Source organism: Branchiostoma belcheri, unplaced genomic scaffold, assembly GCF_001625305.1.
Source record: "Branchiostoma belcheri isolate BF01 breed outbred unplaced genomic scaffold, Haploidv18h27 scaffold21, whole genome shotgun sequence".
Lineage (NCBI taxonomy): Eukaryota > Metazoa > Chordata > Leptocardii > Amphioxiformes > Branchiostomatidae > Branchiostoma > Branchiostoma belcheri.
In genome coordinates this window covers 2,741,977-2,762,889 of record NW_017803602.1, presented here as the reverse complement: position 1 = coordinate 2,762,889, position 20,913 = coordinate 2,741,977, and the positions used below count along the sequence as shown (strand labels likewise).

Sequence of the window (20,913 nt, the reverse complement as noted above, 5' to 3'; positions counted from 1 at the left end):
ATATCACTCTTCCCTAATGATCATGCTGCAGTCAATTTTTTGATTGGCAGTCAGAAGCTTGATAAGACCACATCCACACCAACCATGGCTTCAACCACAAATTTCAGAAGAAAATGTCAGCAAATGATCTCTAAGGGAAGTTTCCACCATCAAATCTACTTGCTGTTTATCATTCAGTCTAACTTCTCACTCAGCCTAAATTCATTCGATTTGCATCAGTGAACATGGCCTATCTATTACTGAATGCAGCCTTAGAAATGGTAGCAACTTAGCTCTTTATGAACAGAAACTGTTCTTCAAAAAAAATTACATATCAAGTGGCTCTCAAATAAAAAACAAGTTTTGAACATCATTTTTCTGAAACCATTTCAACATTGCAGACATCTTTGTAGGGAGTATGTGCTCATAAATGAAAAAGGGACCCCTTGTTACAGTTTTGAAAGAAAATAGTACTGAAAATATCACAACCAGTGTTCGGGGATGGCATCCCATCAGGCTAATTGATTATAGGACTGATCATGGGAATGAAAAAAGAACAGGCAGTAATGCATTAACATATTTCTGTGCTCCAATAATTCGCTGGAATCAATATATGATACTGTTATACACAGTTGACTGTTATTATCAAAGACAGCCAATCTAAATTTGTTTCATTTTTCATGTACTACACCAGATTCTCACAGTGATTAAGCTATTAAAGCGCTCTCAGCCTGGTATCCAGGCATGTACAGCTTCTCACAATAGTCACTCTGTTACCTGTGGGCTCTACATGGCTGGATAACAGGCTACACTTACAGTCTTCAAACTATCTTCATATTCGCTCAAGACAATCACAGCAACAAGAAATTGTGCATATTAGGTCATCTTGCTATGTTGCTGGACAACTGCGCACACGGTTAATTTCAAATTCTTTTACAAAGACAAAGGGTCTGCCAATAACCACGATTTATTACTGACAATCATTAGGGAACAGTAAATAGCATTGCTCACTTTTAAATGCTTTACATACACATAACAGAACTTGTGTCTCAGGCACAAGTTTTCCTCTGACTGACATTCTTTCTCTATTTCCCTTTATTTCTATCAATTTCTTTTTCTAGGGAAACAGGTAGATCTCTAAACTTGCATTTGATTTTGTTTACCAATGTTAATGTTAAGCATGAAAAACAGGTCTATAAAAAGTGACAGGCAATACAAATTTTGCAAGATGAATATTGCTGACTTAAGCAATAAGCAAGAAAAACATTGGTCAATTGCACAATTGGCATTGGTACATGTCTACTGTCACCTACTGGTATCTACAAAAACTTTACATATAACATGACAATAGAAAAATGTTGTAACATTTATTTGCTTCACTGTTATTTGCTTATCAAACTGAGAATTCAGTTCAACTTCATAGTGAGAGTGTTGAGCACTATAAAGCAAAACAACAACAAAATGAAGTCATGTAAGGACAAAAGAACACAATCAGACTAATTCCAGATTGCTCAACAACAATTTAGCTGCCAACTTTTTACATGACTGGAGGGTGAACACTTCTAATACAAAAAACAATGTTACCATATTGTTTTTTTTTGTGCATTTCAATACAAGAGTGATAGATGTTAAGGGCAGATGACCACAAAATAGCAAGATCTACAAAGCTACATGGAGTATCTACAAAATTATGCAGACGATCATTTTCACACGTTTAACTGGAAGAAAATCCCCTTTTGGTCCATGCAAGGAAGTTAATGACATAAAAAAAACAAGAGATTCAATTTGAAGGAAAAAAAACATTAATATTTAGAGACATTATTTTTTCTGAAAAGAAATGAGTTCCAAGACAGCTACTCCATGCAGTCATAGAAATCTGTTCACTGATGCTTACTAGTGAGTACTATTTTAACCTAAGAGAAAGGCCAATTCCTGGAACGTTCAATGTTTTCATTGTAATTTCATACTATCTTTTGTAGCCTTTGTTTCATAAGAAGTCTCTGGACTATAATCTGTGCATTTCAATGTTTAGAAATGCACCACTCAGCGCACAGAACTGCTAGCATCATCCATGTTTAAATGCAAACTATTTGTAATCAGTCCCATGTGTCAGTCAACCTGAAAGCTTTGGAAGGAGGCATACAAGAAAATGTCTTGCTAAAAATCTATATTTTCACAATTTCTACAATTTCAGGATACAAATTTTTTTCATATATTCCTTCCAATTTCTCACCCAAATCTCCATGGAAAGGGTCATTTACAGACCTATGGTCTTCCCGGTCCCATTTATGACAACTAAAATATTTTAGTCAAAAAAGACTACAAAGAAAGATTGATATTGATTAGTACGTATTCTAAATATTCTAATTGTTATTGATGCCATATTTGCTGCTATTAAATTGTGTGTAATAATATATAACAACAAAAGACTGTGTTGTACTGCATACATATATTTCACATTACAGCCTTACAAAATGTAGGGAATTTCTCCCATTTAACTGTAAGCATGCCCGTAGCCAGGATTTTGAAGGGGGGGGTTTCTTCCCACTGTCTGAGGGACCAGCAAGCACAGTTGGCACGAGGCGAGTGCCAGAGACGCAAGGTTCTTAGGGGGGTCCAAGGAATGCTCCGCCATAAAATTTGCGCAAAATTGAACCTTCTGAAATGGCATTTCCTGAGTTTTTGAGAGTATTTCAATGGAAAAATCAGAGGTAACTTTTTATGTATTCAAAGACAAAGTGAGCAGCTTTTCTAGGATTCCAGCCCCGCTGGTGAAACAAATCTTGGACCTTAAGATAAAAAGTGGACCTTAAGATAAAAAGTGGACCTTTAACCCCTGGCTACGAGCATAGTAAGTACTATAGAAGTACTACTAAGTACTTTTATAGTATGAATCACATTTTACCACAGACCACAGTAAACAACAACTAAGGAACTGATGTGCCATTTTAAATGTTGTTCTTGATTTAAGTAGCATGCTGTTGAGAAAATTTGAAAAAAAAAAGGCTGAACCTGTGATTGTTGACATAGTTTGCCATGTAATGGCCCAGTATTGTTATCTACTGTACTCACCAGGCTTTTGAATTGGCTACTAATTGTCAGAATTTGTTTATTTCTGAATAATGCATGTGCCAGAATTATTCTATAGAAGCAATAACTAAGTGACAACCAGCCCCTGAAACAGACCTTTTCACAGATCCCATTGTATTCCAGGAGATACAGAGCACTGTGGGTAGTGGGGGCAAACAAAATAACATTTTATTACCAAACATGAATCTGAAATTTGTTTCATGTTATCATGGCAATGACGTTGTTTGTTGTTATGGTATTGATGTTGTTTGTAGCCATGGTGATGATACTGTTTGTCCCAAGCTAGCCATAGTGTCTGCATCTTTTAGCATTCAATGGGCTCTGAGAAAATGGCCATGGACAAAACAAGTTGGACTGACTCAAACCTTGTGGCTGGTACTATTAATATTATCATGTCATATCATGAGAAACTCAAACTATTGGCACCAATAGTGGTAGCAACCTGTAGCCTGTCTTAAAGCCTGGTGTTGCATTTACGAGTTCCACAATGTTTACTAATATACATTTTGTAGGTTTAACTGTGTGCAAATGGATCATATGATGAAGGTTTAATATAGGGTGTGTGTACATATCAGGAGAGTGACTTTAATAACAATTTTCCTGGCTAATAGAAACTGCTTGTGAAAAAAAATGTGTTTTGCTCACTTTTTGTGCTACTGTTTGACTTTCTTCTTTAAGTGAGGAGTAATGCTTTTTATGGCAGCTACATCTACTTAAGTACAATGAGGGCTCACCAAGACTCACATTTTAAGTCAAGTATACGTTGACCCTATTCTTTTCAGTGTGTTGGGTTCCTTAACGTGCAGAAATGACACCTGAAGCTCCACAATACACTGGGCGACATGCTTGAAATCTCCCTCCAGACAAATGTAACTCCCAACAGCCATGCTGAGCTGGGCTCAGACATTCCTCATGATTCATGCTTCATCCATATGGTGAAACATGCAGTCACTGACCACTTAAGCCAGTCAATTAGCTGATACCGGTAATTGCTTTGCAGTCTGATGTTGAGGCATATACCAGATGAAGTGCTAGACTCATCCACCAGTTTTCAGCAGCCTTGTACAGCTTACACAAGCACACATTTCAGCACCTGACTTTTTTTGGGTCATGTCAAATTCTTACATATTCAGATCTAGCTTTTCTCGAAAATGATCATGTTGGAACATGTACCAAATATAGCAAAGTGATAATCTGCTGAACCTATCTACTACTGCAAGTAAATTGTCTGGTACTTTATCATACACGAGGGCACAGGCACATCCATTTGTTATCATGTTATCATTCTGAGACCCCTAGACAGTTTATGGCAAACGTTTTAATTTTTCCCAAACTTTTACATTCACACTTAGCTAATTCATCACAATGTAAACATCTGTTTAAGTTGGTTCAAACACAAACTCTTGATTGTTAACTGTACTGAAAATTTAAAGTAACCTGTGGCACAGATGTGGTTTTTCATTCTGAATGGTTCTTCCAAACAGAAATTAATTAGGATTGTTAATAATAACTCAGACATAGCAACAAGGTCTGAACTTTTCTTAAAATACTTGGTTTATTTGCCTTTTAAACCATACAAATTAGTAAAGAAGCTGCCAGCACACATTTCCTGTCACAACTTCTGCATGATTCCCTCATATGTAATCATTCTGTTACGATATGTGGACACTTTTCATCAGCTTGCACTCTATCATGTCTAAGAGGTTTTGTGTGCATCCAATTTTCCGTGACAACCCACAACTCAAGAGCCAGATGACAGTGAGAGGGGTAAAATCCTCTTCACCACACTATCATTGCACAAACTTCTGGTCTAAACATGGAATGGTTTTTCAAATTCTAAGGCCACAAGTCATGACTTCCTAAGAAAAAATGAGACAATTTTGACTAAGTTTTTCTTCACAATACAAAATGTCTTTTAAAAAATGCAGAGTTATGACAGGAAACCTGTTGGGGATTTTATTTGGTACACTGTGGTTAATAGTGATGCTGACATTAGTAACTAAGTAACATTGTGGCTTAGGAAGAAATACAAAGCATGCACATCTGCACAATACACTGCACCATTAAATATGAAAAATAAGTACCTATAGTTTCTACGCAGTACAAAAACAAGTTGTAATCATTGGATAATTCTTGAAAATTATTCTAATAACAAGATTACTAATAAAGCATGCATAACTTGGGATATAGAAGCTTTAAAAAATTATCACTTCCTAGATGCTGATTATCACACAAATTTATGCATATTACCTTCATAATCTAAGAGGAAAAGCTCCACAGTATCAAGATATAATACAAAAGTCCCTTCTCTATAAGCCAAAACTACAAGGCTCAGACTACCACAACCCTACAAAATGCATCCTTACATATCCTCATACAAAGAGCCACAGACAACCCCATCCCTACCCTAACACCTTAGTTATCATACTTTGGTTTTTGCATCTTCACTGCACATAGAGTAGCACTCCCTAAGTACATGGTAATCAGGGACTACCAGTATAGCAACTAATTTTTAGCTGGATCAACTGGACAAAAATTATGTGCCATAGCATGTATGTTTGACCAATGATCTCTAGTTCTAAATGGCTCAAATCACTGCTTTTCTATACATACAGTACAACCACTGCTATTATTGTGAAAGAACTTGAAAGGATGGGAAAATTTGCACATGTCCACTTATAGCTATGAAACGCTTAATAAAAAAGATGCATGCTACTGGACACAAACTATGCTTGCATTGCGAAAAGCATGCAACCTGCAATGACTGCTTGTTGTAGACGCATTTTACAGTGAGATGACAAGAAACTTGGTCCTCGTGGTCTGAATGTCTGATAGTACAAAACAGAAGCACTAGGAATAATTGCACAGCTGTAAGATACCTGCTTTCATGACTCTACTATAAAGTATAAGAACAAAGACGTTTAACTGTTTTCCAAGCAAAAACTATTGGCGTCCATACCACCCCTCACAGAGTACAATAATGGCAAGATCACATCGATTTTTGAAAACTGGTTGGAAAAATGGTAGAAATATTCTGCCTCAAACACCAGAATTGCTTAAGTTAGTGCTTTGTAATTTACTTCAGACAATCATTTGGTTACAAATCTTTCAAATGTACATACAATCTTTCCAAATTTTGCATATAAAAATCCACAATATGTATGTTCATGTCAATGAGAATAGTGGACGTGAACACCTGGAATCACTTCTGTGAGAGAGAGAGATGAACAATGTTCTATTTATCGCTATTTAAGTTGACTAAAAAAATAATAATAAAAAATGGATCCAGTATACAAGTATACCATATTCCAGACTGTAGTGACATCACAGTCTCCGCTGTCATCACATGATGCTGCAGCGCTGTCTGGGGCTGGCTGGGTCACCCTGCAAGGTAACAAGGAGTCAGAAAACAACATGGGTGTGGGGTGGTTTAATCTGATTGGGTGTAACACAAATCATCTCACAGCATAGACTTAGACATACAAGGGCTGTTCAATAAAGATTTCCACTGGCCCATATCCAGTTTGTGTGGGAGGCATGTTAATGTCTTAACAACAAATTTACATTAAATCTCTTTTACAGCTGGTAGAGTGACCATCTGGATTCTGAAACTTTGGTGTGTTCATTCAAGTTTTTGTAGACTAATTTCCCAAAGAATAAGAGGAACAAAATTTGGCGCACTTTTAAGAACTAATGACTGTGCCAAAGTTTTGTTCCTTTTAGTTTAATGGGAAGTAGTCTACACCAAGTGTCCTTTAATGAAAACACCAAGATTGTTCTGAACAACATCAACATCATCCTTACATGGTTCCATGATCATAACTTGCTTGCCTTGAGTTACCCATGATGTCATGTAGCTCCCAGCATGCAATGGGATTTTTTAAAGACTCTATTGAAAGGTACCAATTTCTGCACCAGAAAAGAAGATGGTTGTATAATAGCTTTTACTAGTGGTGCGCTGGAAATGATGTTTGCCATTTATGGCCCCATAGCTCTTTGATAGATAATACACAATTCTAACCAGAACTGTACAAATGTACTTCTTTCAGGATGACAGTGTCTCTGACAAAGAGATAAGTACTGGGAGATTTATAGTAACTATAAAAAAAATGGTGTTTCAAGGACTAATAGAAATCAAATGTGTTTTTAAGGGGTCCCTGAGCATGTAGAAAGCCAGGATCTTGAATACCTGTTGGTGAAAGAGTTCTTCCTGGCCTACCTCAACAAAGGTACCCCCGCTGGTGCTGGAGAAGCCTGAGCTGGCCACGCGGGTCACTGACCTCGTTGCCATCTCCTATAGACATGAGAAGTTTGTTAGTAATATGTAGCTACACATACAATCAATCAATCAATCTGTAAGTGAAAAATAACTGCTACATGTGGCAGGTCTGAGACAGGTCTGTAGAAAACTTCAGTCTAACAAGCATCAGCCATTATTTAACTAGTATAAAGCAACAAGTAAGGATTGCTTACTATATGCATTACCCAGCTAGCTCCTGGCTACATACTGCTACCTTTGTTAAAAATTCATTCAATTTTCAAGGAAGATATGACACAAACTAATCAAAATACAGCTTATAGAATATACTTCAGCCAATTTATAATAAGTGCATTTCATGGGACATATCTGTAAGCATTTTATGAAGCTGAAGCAAAGCCACCAATAACTAGAAACTAAATGGCAATTATTTACTCATTAATCACTACATACATCTCCTACTATACAGCCTGTTAACACAATAGTAACAATTTGAAAGCAAATCAATTAGGCAACATAAGCCTCCAGACTGTGAAGGAATAGGTGACTAGAATTTGGGCTGTTTTCTTGAATTTGGCTTGTTTCTTTTTAGCCCTGACTGTTCTGTAAAACAGACGAGCCACTGGCATTAGATAAATGAGTCTGGAGGCCTGTGGGATCACCCAACATCGGTAGAGTTCTCTGTCACCATCAGAGTAACACAAAGCAACAAAAGACAAGGAAAAAGCAGAAGGAAAAAGTGAAAGTCAGCCATGCATTGATGTCTGCCGTGCCTCTACACATTCAGCTGCTATAACTGTAGGAAAAATGGACTGGTCATTTGCCCAGGCTACAAGCTGTCATTGCAAACACCTTACCTTGTTAATATTCTTCCATACTACAAAGCAACTGATTTAATACCAAAAACAACAACTTCTCTCAGCTTAAAGATCTAACAAAAGCTTTAAAGAGGGATTTTTTGCAGTGTCATCCACCAGACAAATGACCCTTAATCCCACTTTCATGTTTTGGTAATCATTTGTGGACCAGATGTGAGATACAACTTCTTTGCTACTAATCATTTTTAGAGAAAACCTGCTTTCTTTCTCATCAGAAAAACATTGGTAAACGTCTGCAGTATTTTGATATTGTCTTGATTAAGGTGTTGTTCTGAGAGGTATGTGCAATGACATATTAAGTCAGGGCTAAGCAAACGTGGAACTTAAACAGATGACAAAAGCAAGGCAAGGAACTAGTCCCGATTAACTGGCGACCTTGCGACGTCCAGAATACCCACTGCTTGCCTCACCGCAGCCTCCAATTTTGGTGACCGAGCGAAAAGCATACTCCTGTGGGGTTGGGACCAAAATATGGTTACATATCATTTCAATCCATTCAACAGTAGCATTGTCAGCACATCTCTGCATGAAAATATTCATGATGGCATTTGAAAGTCCTGCTCCGACATACTATATGTGCAGGTTCTAGCCTGGTATCCATCCTGTTTCAGCTCCAGTTCACTTCACTGATCACTTCCTTTGCCAATTAGTCAGGCACCTGTTAATACAGAAATGATTGGCATTTGATAATTACCCTGAAATATTGGCAAGAGCTCTGATTAGCCTTGAGACACAAAGTCCTTGTAATGGCATGGTAAGAAGCAGTTGGAAGTCCAATCACCCTTACACATTTTCCCAGAAATATTTGATTCCCGAAATAATGCATGAGGTAAGGATTAAATGCTTCGATGGGAATGGGTGCCACACCATTCTGCGTGGAAGTGACCAGGGGAGTGCACTGGAGCTAGAGTTAGGATGGACTGCGGGATATCTTTGCACCTCCACCCAGAAAGAAACATCAAATACAGATAGAAAATGGAATAGATAAAAATGACAACATAAAAGCATGTCATGGGAACTGAAGGATAATGTAAATTGTAGGAGGAAGATAGATGGGAACTATAAGGAAGTATAGATGAGTCACCTCTCCACTGTCGTTGACAAGAAGTGTCTTGGTGTCGTCTCCGCTGCCCCAAGAAGCCTGGCCACGGAACAACAAGTCTGAGGGAGGGCTGTGAGAGCCACCACCTTCAGTTGCCCAGACCTAAACATCGAAAAACATTGTCTTGTTAATGCCCTCAGGGAATAACACTACAGGATATTACACAACTACAGGAAATCATATAACTTATACATTGCATAATGTGGCCTTGTTGCTAGAGTAGTCTGAAGGTTGTTTTCAAATAACTAGCCGTTCCCTTGGGACACTTGTACAGCTGACTCAAAATAAAATGAGTAGAGGTGCAGGTAATATTCAAATTCATATTACATATAAAGAAAATTGAAGCCTAAACCTTCTGCTTGCTTGAAGAGTATGGGCAACATACATTTCACTTACACCATTTATTTTCTTTCCCTTTAAGACCACCAAAAGGTTTACCTGGCAGAATGTTACATCTTAAATATGTTGGAAAAATGGATTTGAGAATGCACCTGTAAACTGTGTTAAGAATGTTTGGGAACAAACAAATACTTAGCACATGAACCAGTGTGAGTTAGTTGCAACTTGCTAGTGAACATCAAAAATGTACTGCCACAAGTTCCTGCATATGCAGCTGGCATTTCCAGCCCTAGAATAGCTACAGGCAAGGGTTTAGGAACAGACAATTTCCTTCCAAAGACTAGTTTGAAAAAGTGCCTTTCAGCTCTAACAGAACAAAACCTACCGTGACAGACTGGCCGGCCTTCAGCACATATCTGGAGGGGAACTTGTAGGAGATCTCATCCCCACCTCCCACAGTCCTCTTCAGCAGCCATCCACCCATGCTCATGTCCTGTAGCACAACACAAATAATCAGGAGAGGTCTGTCTTACCAAATAGGAGGCAAATTTTACATTATTTTACATAAAGTTGATTTTTTTGTAAAGCTGGGATGAAGAAAACATCAATGCAAAGAGGTTTTCATATGGCCTGGGCCAGATATCTACAAAGACCTTTCACAGGTCCCACAACATGCTGGGAGATGTGGGGCACTATTGACAGCAGGTGGCAAGCAAGATCATTATCATGAGGGATAAAGACTAACATGAACAGTAAAATATCAGTATTTTCAAAGGTGTCTGACATCTCCATATGAAGTAATGGTAAGTAAAGAGTAACAAGAGAATAGTTCAGAAAATGCTGGCAAGTTAAACTGCCTACCTTTTCAGCCGATGTGTTCTGTAGCTTGACGAACTTCCCTTCCAAGTCCACCTCATCGATGGTGATGAAGCCTGAGGCCGTGGCACTCTGAGTGACCATGGCGCTGGCACTGCCGCTCACACCGCCCACCGCCACGGCTCCGGAGGACGACCCTGACTCCTCCGACTCCATCTCAACACGCTTCCTCTTACTGGTCCTGCCCCTGGAAGTGTGGGATGTAAAATGGTTAGAATTATTTGAGCAGTGTACAGATTTTTAGGTGCATGTCCAGACTTAGTCCAGAACCTAATCAAGTCTGGCTAATCCTTTGTAACTTATACATGTACATATGGACAGGTGTCTTTTTTTTATAGTTAATTGTCATCTTGATTTACAAACTGAAAGCCAAGAGCTCAATAGTAAAAATTATCTAAAAGTTGAAAGTCTAAAAATAGCATCTACTATTTAATCAGAAGGGGGTGTTGTATTGGGGAAGGGGGTTAATGAGAAGGGGTGTTGTATGACCTGCTAGAGCCAGAAGATGAGGAGGTGACCGTGGTCTTCCTGGACTCCTGCACCACGCTGCGTGTGCGGCCCGTAGGGGACGGCGTCGGGGTCAGCTTCAACCTGACCAGATAAACAACAACAACATTTTACAAAACAAAAACAACAAAGTAACCCAGTTTTAAATCTAACAAGAGTACTATATAGGTTATTAGAAAAGTACACAATTTCATTTTCACGGAATCTTAACAAGCATCAGAACAGCTGTATGTCATTTCATATTTTGGCTTCAAATTAAATCTTTACAAAATAATCTTTAATAAATATGCATAACTTTCAATATCCTTGGCATTACATTTCTAACAGGTTTTTGTAAGCAAAATGTCACAAATACTTACCAGCTTTCTCATAGCAGACTAAGTAACCTTTATCAGAGTTTTGCACAGGTTATCAGTATTCATATTAGTATCATATTTATTGTGTTCAGCCTTTTGTAATAAATGTATCGACCATATATATTCTTAAAATCTATAGTATGATGAAAACAAAATGTTTTTTGTATTCTTAGATGCCATTTTTCTCTCAGGTAATTAGTCTGAGAAAGCTTTGGCTACAGCCATTCCTGCAATTCCCATGTCAATTGCAAGGTGGCATCGCACCACAGTTTGCCATCAGAAACACTGCGTATCAAAACCTCACAGTCATTGTCTTTCAACATAAGGTGTTGAAGCAGTATATACAAAAACTTTCTACTGGCAACAATACATGATATTGTACATGTTTCCTTGTGTGTGGACCCCTGTGTGCCACCCCTACCTCTGTTCCTCTCCCCTCCAGTAGGGTCCTGTAGGCGCTGATCTCCAGATCCAGCGCGATCTTGATGTCCATCAGTTCCTGGTAATCCACCAACATCTGCGAGATCTCCTCTCGCAGCTGGCGGATCTCCCGCTCGTACTGCTCTGCGGAGGACCGGCTTTCTTCTGACATGCGCGCCATCATTCCTTCCAGCTCTTTACAGCGAGCTTCCAGAGAGGCATTCTAGTTTTCAACATAAGAAAATGAAGAATGTTAATGCTTATCTGTTTAACATTAGTTAAAATTTTTGTTTATTTCTAAACCTAGTAACTCTTTCAAACAAGATACACAATATAAAGGACACATGCGTTATGATTATAATTGGTTATCTGACAATTAAGTACAACCTTGCAGTTGTCTTTTATCAGAATATTATGTGGTAGAAAGTCTTCGTAAACAATCAGGAATTTTTAAAGAGATGTTTCACAGGATTGCAGCAGTCTTACAGCAAGTTACAACTCAAGGTGACTTGAAGTATTACAGTAGAATGATGAAAGTGTGTTTCATACCTGTCCCTGGAGGCCGCTAACCTGGGACATGAGGCTGTCAATGCGAGCACGGCTCTCCCTCATCTCCTCACGGGCCACAGACAGGGCGTTGCTGCCACGCTCCGAGTCAGTCTTCATAGACGTGATCTGTAATCAAACAAGACAGAAGGTGTAGGTACTCAAAACTGTAGAAACTACAGCATTTATCTTTCTGACATTCATGTAACTGGGAGGCATATGTATACCTAAGTGGAAACACTTGAGCTGATTGACAGTACTTACCTTCTGGGTGTACATGGTCTCCAGCTCCTCCCTCATGGCCCTGGCCTCCAGTTCATGTTGTTCCCTCATCTCACGTAGAGCCTCCTGGAGACGGCTCTCGAAAGCTGCCTCTCCTGCATCCACCTCTGTGATGCTAACTTCCTTCCTGCTGCGGGACTCTGTCAGCTCCTAAGAGGGCATCAAATAGACATTTACTTTACCTTATCTTTAGAAATTTTATATTCAAACTCATCCATATATACACTATTATCTTATCAGAGTTAGATGTTGTGAACTTGCTGAGTAAAGAAAGACCAAAAACAGTAACTCACCTGTTCGTACACCTGCTTGTTAAACTCGACCTCCTCCCTCAGGGTCTGCACCTTGTTCTCCAGGTCCACACGCAGTAGAGTCTCCTCCTCCAGCTGCTTCCGTGCCGTTGCTAACTGTTTCTCCAGGTTGGCGAACTCCAGGCGAAGTGCGGCCAGCTCCCCCTCAGCCCTCTGCTTGTCAGCGATAGCATTTTGCAGACGCCCCTCCTTCTCATTAAGAGCGCTTTCTGCCTGGTGACGTTTCTTCTCTGCCGTGGCGAGAGCACCCTCACTTTTGGCAAGCCTGGAAAGACAGGTGGTAATAAGAATATTATAATACAATTAAGCTTGTACGGACCTAATTCCACTGTTGATAACAGTATTTATACCTAATTTACCAACACAGCAACATTTATTATGTCCTTTATAACCCTTTTAGCCAAGGCATACAAGGGGGAAAAGGGTTAACAAATTTGCATCAAACCATGCCCCAGAAAATTAACATGGCAGGATAACCAACCATTATGTACTTAACCCAACAGACAACTTACTTGGAGCTTTTCCCCTTTCCTAATTCTGGGGACTTCAAGCCAGTTCCATTGTGACTTTGCCTAGTGTGGTAATTTCTAGTACTGCTACCTGGACTGATTGGCATGATGATACTGTTGATGCTATCTACCTCACAATTTCTCAGTGAGCTACTGGTATCATTCGAGTCCTAACTCAACCTCCTACGTAAGGGTGGGGTGGGATGGGTTATGCACAGGGTTGCGACCCTCTGGCCACCCCTATAGCTTGTCAGGCCACATATAACAAAAGCAGCCATGCATATGCTCAGTTTTGGTGAACAAAAGACCAAACAGGTTGTTCTATAGATTCAAAAGATCACCCTAGGGATTATAGACACATCTTTATTTGTTGGTCGCAATGAATGTTGGAATAACAGCTGCTATACTATAATCACATCAGTGGGCAAAGAGTTACATCAACACCACTGTCTCATTTCTAACTCCATGGCTTGAGTAGTCCTGCATATGTTGTGTAAATAATACCATCATTAGACTTCAATCTTTTCTGCTATACCTAACACTAGCATACGAAAAGCAATGATTGGCTAATGATGTGATGGACATCATGTTTGTTCTTCACAGACAGATGTAGTTTAACATTCATTGAGTCCAAATAAGGTAACATTATTGTAGAATATCATGTTTTATTGAATTGCTGCATATGACAAGCACTCTTGCAGTTCCACTGGGTAAGATGGATAAAGCATGCATTTTTTTGTTGCAATATTGCACAAGTTATATTACAGACAAAACCAGGAATACTTGCATTCAACAATTACATACAGGTTGGCCTCAAAGGACCCCTTTCCACAGTGTCCCCAATTGTAACACCCCATTGAGGACAGGGACGCCTTGTGCCATTCCACAGATAGCTGACAGGATAGGTTATACCCCTTGCTCTGGCCTCTGACTTCATGTGGTCTGACACATGATCTCATGTGATGTTATGGTCTAACCTTATCCATCAACATACGAAGGTTTGTGTGATTTGCACAGGAGTTTCTAGATCATGCCAAGCAACACTCTTCTTTAACACCTTTCAATGCTACCTTGTCCTCTTAGTTAATTATTTTCTCTCCTCTGAAACAAGCAATATCTGAGGTATGTAAGTCAATAAACGTTTGGGGTTGCTCCCGTTTGCACCATTGCAGTGTTGATTTTGGTCACTAGGTGCCTCTTTTGTATGATGCACAACTTCCACAAGCATGTTCTGAAGATCTGAAAAGACTAGAATAGCCCAATAGAACAATTTCAGATGTCAGCCCAAAACAAGGGACTTGATCCATGCACATCTGGCACTGCTCCTTCTGTCAATTTACCCATTTCGGTGCCAAGAGTCAACACATCTTCAATTATTCCCTTTAAGTGACAAAGAAGGAAATTTTCTATAGAATACGGCATAATATATACATTGGAATACAAAAGTTAAAATCATCTTTCCATTTGAAGTCCCTACCATTACTTCAACAGTATTCATTGGCTGGGTGATTTAATTTGCTGAACCTGGAACTTATTCCCAATATTTAATTTTGCAGTAAGAGCGGAAACCAGCTACAGTACAATTGTGAGTAGCAACACAGCAAGAAGTTTTTTTCTTAAAACATTTTCACAGTGTCGTGACTTGTGAAAATAATACTACCCCTAAACATTTCAAGATTTACAGTATGTGGAAGCAAATCAAAAGGTGTACAAACGGGTGTGGTACATGCAGGTATGTACAAAGCAAGCCAAACTAACTACTGTGTTTACTCAGGCCATCCCAGACAGCCTAACAACCCACGCAAAATGGACCGTCTTTGATGGTAAAAAACATAACCCACCTGCTTGGAACAACTTTGTCACTGCCCATTCAATAGTAAATTTAAGTCTTACTGACTGGACTGCTTATGGAACTTGTAAGTAAGGCATCTGTATGAGTTAAACAGATAAGAGTTTGATCACACATACAAGTATCTCTTGCAAAAATTTATGCTCAAGTAAGCCAAAACCAGTAATATTTCAAAGCTACACCAGCATAGCACTCTAAAGTAATCACACAGATACAACTGTGTGGAACACAAGTAAATATGTAACTTGGCCTTTGGTCTCTATGGTACTGAACTTCTTACTCTTAGTCTAACCTCAACTTGTGCTGATGGGTGTGGTCACCAAGATTGGATTTCATTCGTTCAGTGGTTGCCATGCCAACATAGAAACAAACCAGGGAGACAATTAGATGCAAATGTTAGGTATGCTGCAAAGGTCAAGAGCAACTGAAAAACATTCTTCCAATAAAACTAAGTTTAGGTTCACCGTTGGCTGTACAGAGCTGGGTAACTTGTGGTCTGTCTGAGAATGCACACCCTGTCACAAGATTATCTCAAAGAATGTTCTCAGTTCTGTTCTTCCTAATACTGTCAAAGAAATACAACACTAGAAGGTTATAAATGCAGGTGTAAAACACTGAGAAAGAGCCTGCATCTGCTTTGAATTTGATATTAGCTTGAAATTCAATGGCTTACAATGTTTTCATCTTAATTCAGTGCTAAATTTTCATCTTTGTGGTAGACACTGCACATATACAATATAACAAAATAACATACTTAGATCCATAGTTTGATAATTCACCATATTTCTTCTGATATTGTTGAATACATCTACCACGAGGACAGGTGTACAGGTTTGGCAGACAATAGGTTACTGCAGACAATTAGCAATATGGCCATCACAACAAAGGCTTGAACCCCACCTTCCAATTTGCCAGGTGTACCCATCCCTCACAAAGGACACTTTTGTAAATCACTGCATTATCATCTCTCTTACGTGTGATGTGTCAAAAATATCTATCCACAATTCATACAAAATGTCCTGTTGACAGTTCTATTTACCAATGCTTTGTAGTATCATACCTTACACCTCTATGTATAAGTAAAGGCATAAGAAACAAAAAGTTTGCTTATGAAAGTTTAAACTATCATATGCCACATATGACTGGTTCACCGTTGCAGATAAAACTTCCATCTAGATTCTACTTGGTGAAATACTGTAAAAATGAAATGTTCTTCTCAAATACAAAGCACCACCACCAATTTCAGACACATATAAATTATAATCCCAGTACTTTACTGCAGAATGTGTAGGCTACGGTTCTAATTTCTTTTCAACACAAGTGACCCCAGAAGAGGACCAAGTATCAGCCCTACCATCACCAAGAAGAATAATGTAGCCTGACCCCAGAAGTTCAACTGTCCTTGGCAACTGTCCCACATACGGTTACAACATTCATTCTCCAATAAGAGAAGTTATGCCAAAAGACCAGTTCTATCAAAGTAGCATCATATACGTTCTTAGGGAGCTCTATATTTTCTCCATAAACACAATATAAAACAGCAATGCTTTTGTCATGAGCAACATTTCTAAATCAAGTAAATGTGTACCTGTTTACCTGTCCCTTTCAGTCTAAATATACCGAGCAATAAAATCACTCCTTAACAACAAACAGTCTCGGAAATGTCAACTTTCTTATCTTCATTAAGTACCCTGCCTGACTGGTCTCCTAGGAGATAGATCTTGTGGAAAACATGTTCTTAAAGATATCTTAGATGATTAACAAATAACTGAGCTGGTTTACATCATGCTTGTGTGTGACAGATATCACTGTCACACAAACTGTGCTGCTGACTCATCAGAATAATGTGTATTTTTGCTATTTTTCGTTCCATTTGAATACTAATTCTGCCTCTAATAAGCTGTACCTTTGAACTACAACCTGATCTTTTATTGTTTCCTTCTTAATAAGTTACGGAAATGAATCATGGCCAAGACATCAAGAGTACATGATCATGCTTGTCACCAAATGACCACAGAACCAACTTCCCACACTCCAGCCCAGGACCTTTCACAGTGCGGCAGCTAAATAGAACCTTATGACAGAAGTGCCCACATACAGCTTCTGGTCAAAGTAACAGGAACCATGGGACAGCTGGAAAACATGTCATGTTTCAGCCTGCACAAGTCTGGAGGGAGGGGCAGGATTATTAGAAGTGGCACAGACTGCCTATCCAATAAAGTTAAACTTATAACATGGAAGAAATGGGTGGGTGGGTGACTAGATTATGTCATTTGCAGCAGAATTTCTGATGAAAGTTAACAATGCATGGAATTCAAAGTATGTCCCTCCAGGCAACATCTATCAACAAAATTAGCTAAGTTCTACCATCCACCTATGAAACAGTTTGTGTGAGTTTTTAAAGAAAAAAATTTGAATCAAATTCAAACTATATGAATAGCATTTCACACGAAGCCTGTGGACTGAAGAAAATAGAAGCTGTTAATATATCACATTAACTAATAGTAGGAAGGATTTGACGCTTTTTTAGACCAATTAAATTTTTCTTTTTGAGAGTTGGGTCACCCAATCGGTACACATAGTTGCCCATTACATGGGTACTAACAGTTGAAATAAGAGCGTCTCGTTCTTTGTTTGCCTCTGTATCAAGTAACCGACTTACAGGTCTGAACTAGTTGTGGGGGTTGCGGTCACTGCACAACAATACACAGGTAGTCTGTGACCCAGTCTTTTACACCATAGAGAATGTGCCCTGACAGTTGGCATCTGTCTACTGCGGCTCACAGTTTGGTATTTACAACTCACAGCTGCAACGAGCTAGAGATGTGTGCTGCCAAAAACTGAATTAATAAAAAAGTCACTGAAATGAGCTCAAAAATATACTAGTAATGAAATTTTTGAAAAGACAGGATTTTGATCCCATTATTTTCCATTTTTCTCATTAAAAATTTGCTTAGCAATAGCAATTAGCACTGGTAAAAAGGGCTCTTTATTATATGAATGGCTGGTTTATTATGTAAAACATCGCAGCCATCAGGCTGAAATACGTTTCACTCACATAATTCACATAATACATGAAAGTACGCCTCACTTATTACACAGTATACAACTCAATATGACGAATACTACTACTATTACTAGTAGCATAAAATATCACCAAGTATCAAAATATTGATTAAAATAAAATGTTATTATGTAACGATTTCACATATTCTAAGACTTCTTTTGTTTTGTTGGGGCTGATGTACACAAAACATACTACTTTAGACTGTTCTTCATCCTTTGATCTCCTTGTCTTATTTGTGGAATTTTTGTGACACTTCTTGCTTTTAACTAGGTCACATGCAGGGGGTCTCTTAGCTCAGTTTACTTAAGTCCACGTCAATATCGGAGTGCTTACTGCTCTGAAGGGTTAAAACCATGGTTGTAGGCGTGCCTGGATATCAGCATGACAAGGGCAGATTGCTACACATGTAGCAGCTGCTAGAGCGCGCATGTTGCAGGTCGAACCCATGGCCATGCTACTTCAAAATGGCGGCACACCAAATGTCAAAAATACACCCAAGTCGACACACGCTGCTATACGTCATCACAGAAGCCCTTAAACGGGGCTACATTAGTGTAGATTTTAGTGGGAGTGGTTTGGTGACAATTTTAAGAGGAAACCGTACTCACTTGGCCCTCAGCTCGTCGGCTTCGGCGCGATATTTGCCGGCTTCGATCTGGACGCGCGCTTTCTCCTTGGCGGTGTCGTCGAGTAACTTGCGGGCGTCGGTCAGCTCTTGCTCGAACATGGACTTGATGTTGGTCACCTCCCGTTGAGTGATCTCCTCGGAAGACGTTACCTGGACCATAAGGCGGGAGTTCTCCGCCTCGAGGTAGCGCACCCGGTCGATGTACTGAGCGAGCCGGTCGTTTAGCCATTGAAGCTCTTGCTTCTCCTGCATACGAGTGAGCCGCGTGGGGCTGAGCTGCGTTACGAAGGCTTCCTGAACCTGCTTGGTCACCTTCGGGGTGGAGACCGAGCTGGTGGTGGTCTCGGTGACCACCGTCTTCTGCGTTAGCTTCTGCGACCGTCGAGACATGGTGAAATTCGGGAACGATGCGACGAGAATATAGACAAATCTATTGTCACTTTCGCTACCCCTCCTCTTTCATCTGAGACCTCGCCTTCCAAAGCGTGGGTCACGTGATCACAATGGTCCAATCAGCGGTGGGGTCAACCTAATTATCATACCTGGTAGCGTGGGTTTCCCGCGCAAATCACACCCACTTAGTTTGCCCACTTTTGGAAGAGAAGCACCATAGAAGCACGTGTAGGTTCAAATAAACAAACGATCACAGGGCTTTGTTTACATAGCCTTTCGCCAGTTTTTGCCCAAATATTTACATAATTTGAAATATATGAGAGGAGCACATGGTTTCTTTTTCACGTGATGACAGCGTTTTGTCCGGTGCGTGGTTTGACCATTGAAGGAAGGAGGTTTCTGACAAGAGAAGGCGTGGTCGCTAAAGCTTGCCTGCGATGATGGAAATCTACACGAGTCGTTTGCTTATCCTATATATATGTCCCAGGGCTCATGGCAAAGGCAGCTTGACAAGCAGGTTGCGTTAAGTACCAGTCTTTTGTTTAGAAGTGGTAATGACTGGATTGTTAATTGATAAAGTGTGGAAATACATTTGAGGGTAAAGAAAGAAACACTACCCTAAATTTGAAGAAAGTTGCTCTCCCAGATTTTCCTGATTATTAAAGCTCAATCTACATATCGTTATGTGCAACGATTATGGTTATGCGAATTGACGTCAGAGTTGAAAACAAATCCTCAGTATCGCTACCCGCATGATCGCACTGATGACATGTCTGTCGAGAGAAAAACTCTGAATTTTAGTGGGAGGCTTTAGCAAACATTGTAAACATGGGTTTACATTCGTCTTTTAGTAAAGAAGAGCGGGTCACTTAACTGAAATACTGGCCATGGGTCGGCGTCGTTTACAGAACAAACATAGTGGGCGTCACTTGATCCGTGGAGGTATAGTGATTTTCTACCTCCATGCTTGAACTGAAGTAAGGCTTGAAGCATCGAATCTCCAAGCAGATGTTGGAAGGCAAATCTGTTACGTCATGCGTTTTGTCCAGATTTAGTTTTCAAGTCAAAAAATATATAGGATTTGGGAACTTGAGAGTCAATAATAACTTGGAAGAAGCTGCAGATTATACATACACATGTGAAACGGAGCTAACGTAATCATATTTGCTCTTGGCTATCATTGATACGTGCTTCAGCAAAATGCACAAATACTATGTAAAAAAAAAACACTGTTACAACTAGTACAACATAAATGATCACAAGCGATAGTTACAAACTAAAACATTTTCATTCAAAGTCAACACCACATAAATCAATCCTTTAGCCTCCTCCAAAGTTACACGTCTGATCTATTATATGGACACTTGCATCTGCTTCAGTGCTTGTCAGACCGAGGACACTCAGACACGAAACTGAGGGCTGAAATAATCAACGACGTATTCCTCTTTTTCGGTTATGAAGTTCTATAATAGGGTATAGAGAAGTGCTATATCTGTCATTGTTTAATTTTTCGTTGCCCTTGT

General features: G+C 39.4%; 1 protein-coding gene across 1 annotated transcript; it reads right to left on the bottom strand.

Annotated features, from left to right (window-relative positions):
* Window positions 1-4,600: 4,600 nt before the first annotated feature.
* On the bottom strand, window positions 4,601-19,506 carry LOC109469789 (lamin-B1-like). The gene is given in 12 exon segments (XM_019768446.1): window positions 4,601-6,453; window positions 7,289-7,363; window positions 9,290-9,409; window positions 10,032-10,139; window positions 10,508-10,709; window positions 11,012-11,113; window positions 11,807-11,820; window positions 11,822-12,028; window positions 12,355-12,480; window positions 12,616-12,783; window positions 12,927-13,209; window positions 18,978-19,506. Coding segments are annotated over 12 exon segments (1,857 nt in total). The 5' UTR covers window positions 19,388-19,506; the 3' UTR covers window positions 4,601-6,411.
* Window positions 19,507-20,913: the final 1,407 nt, after the last annotated feature.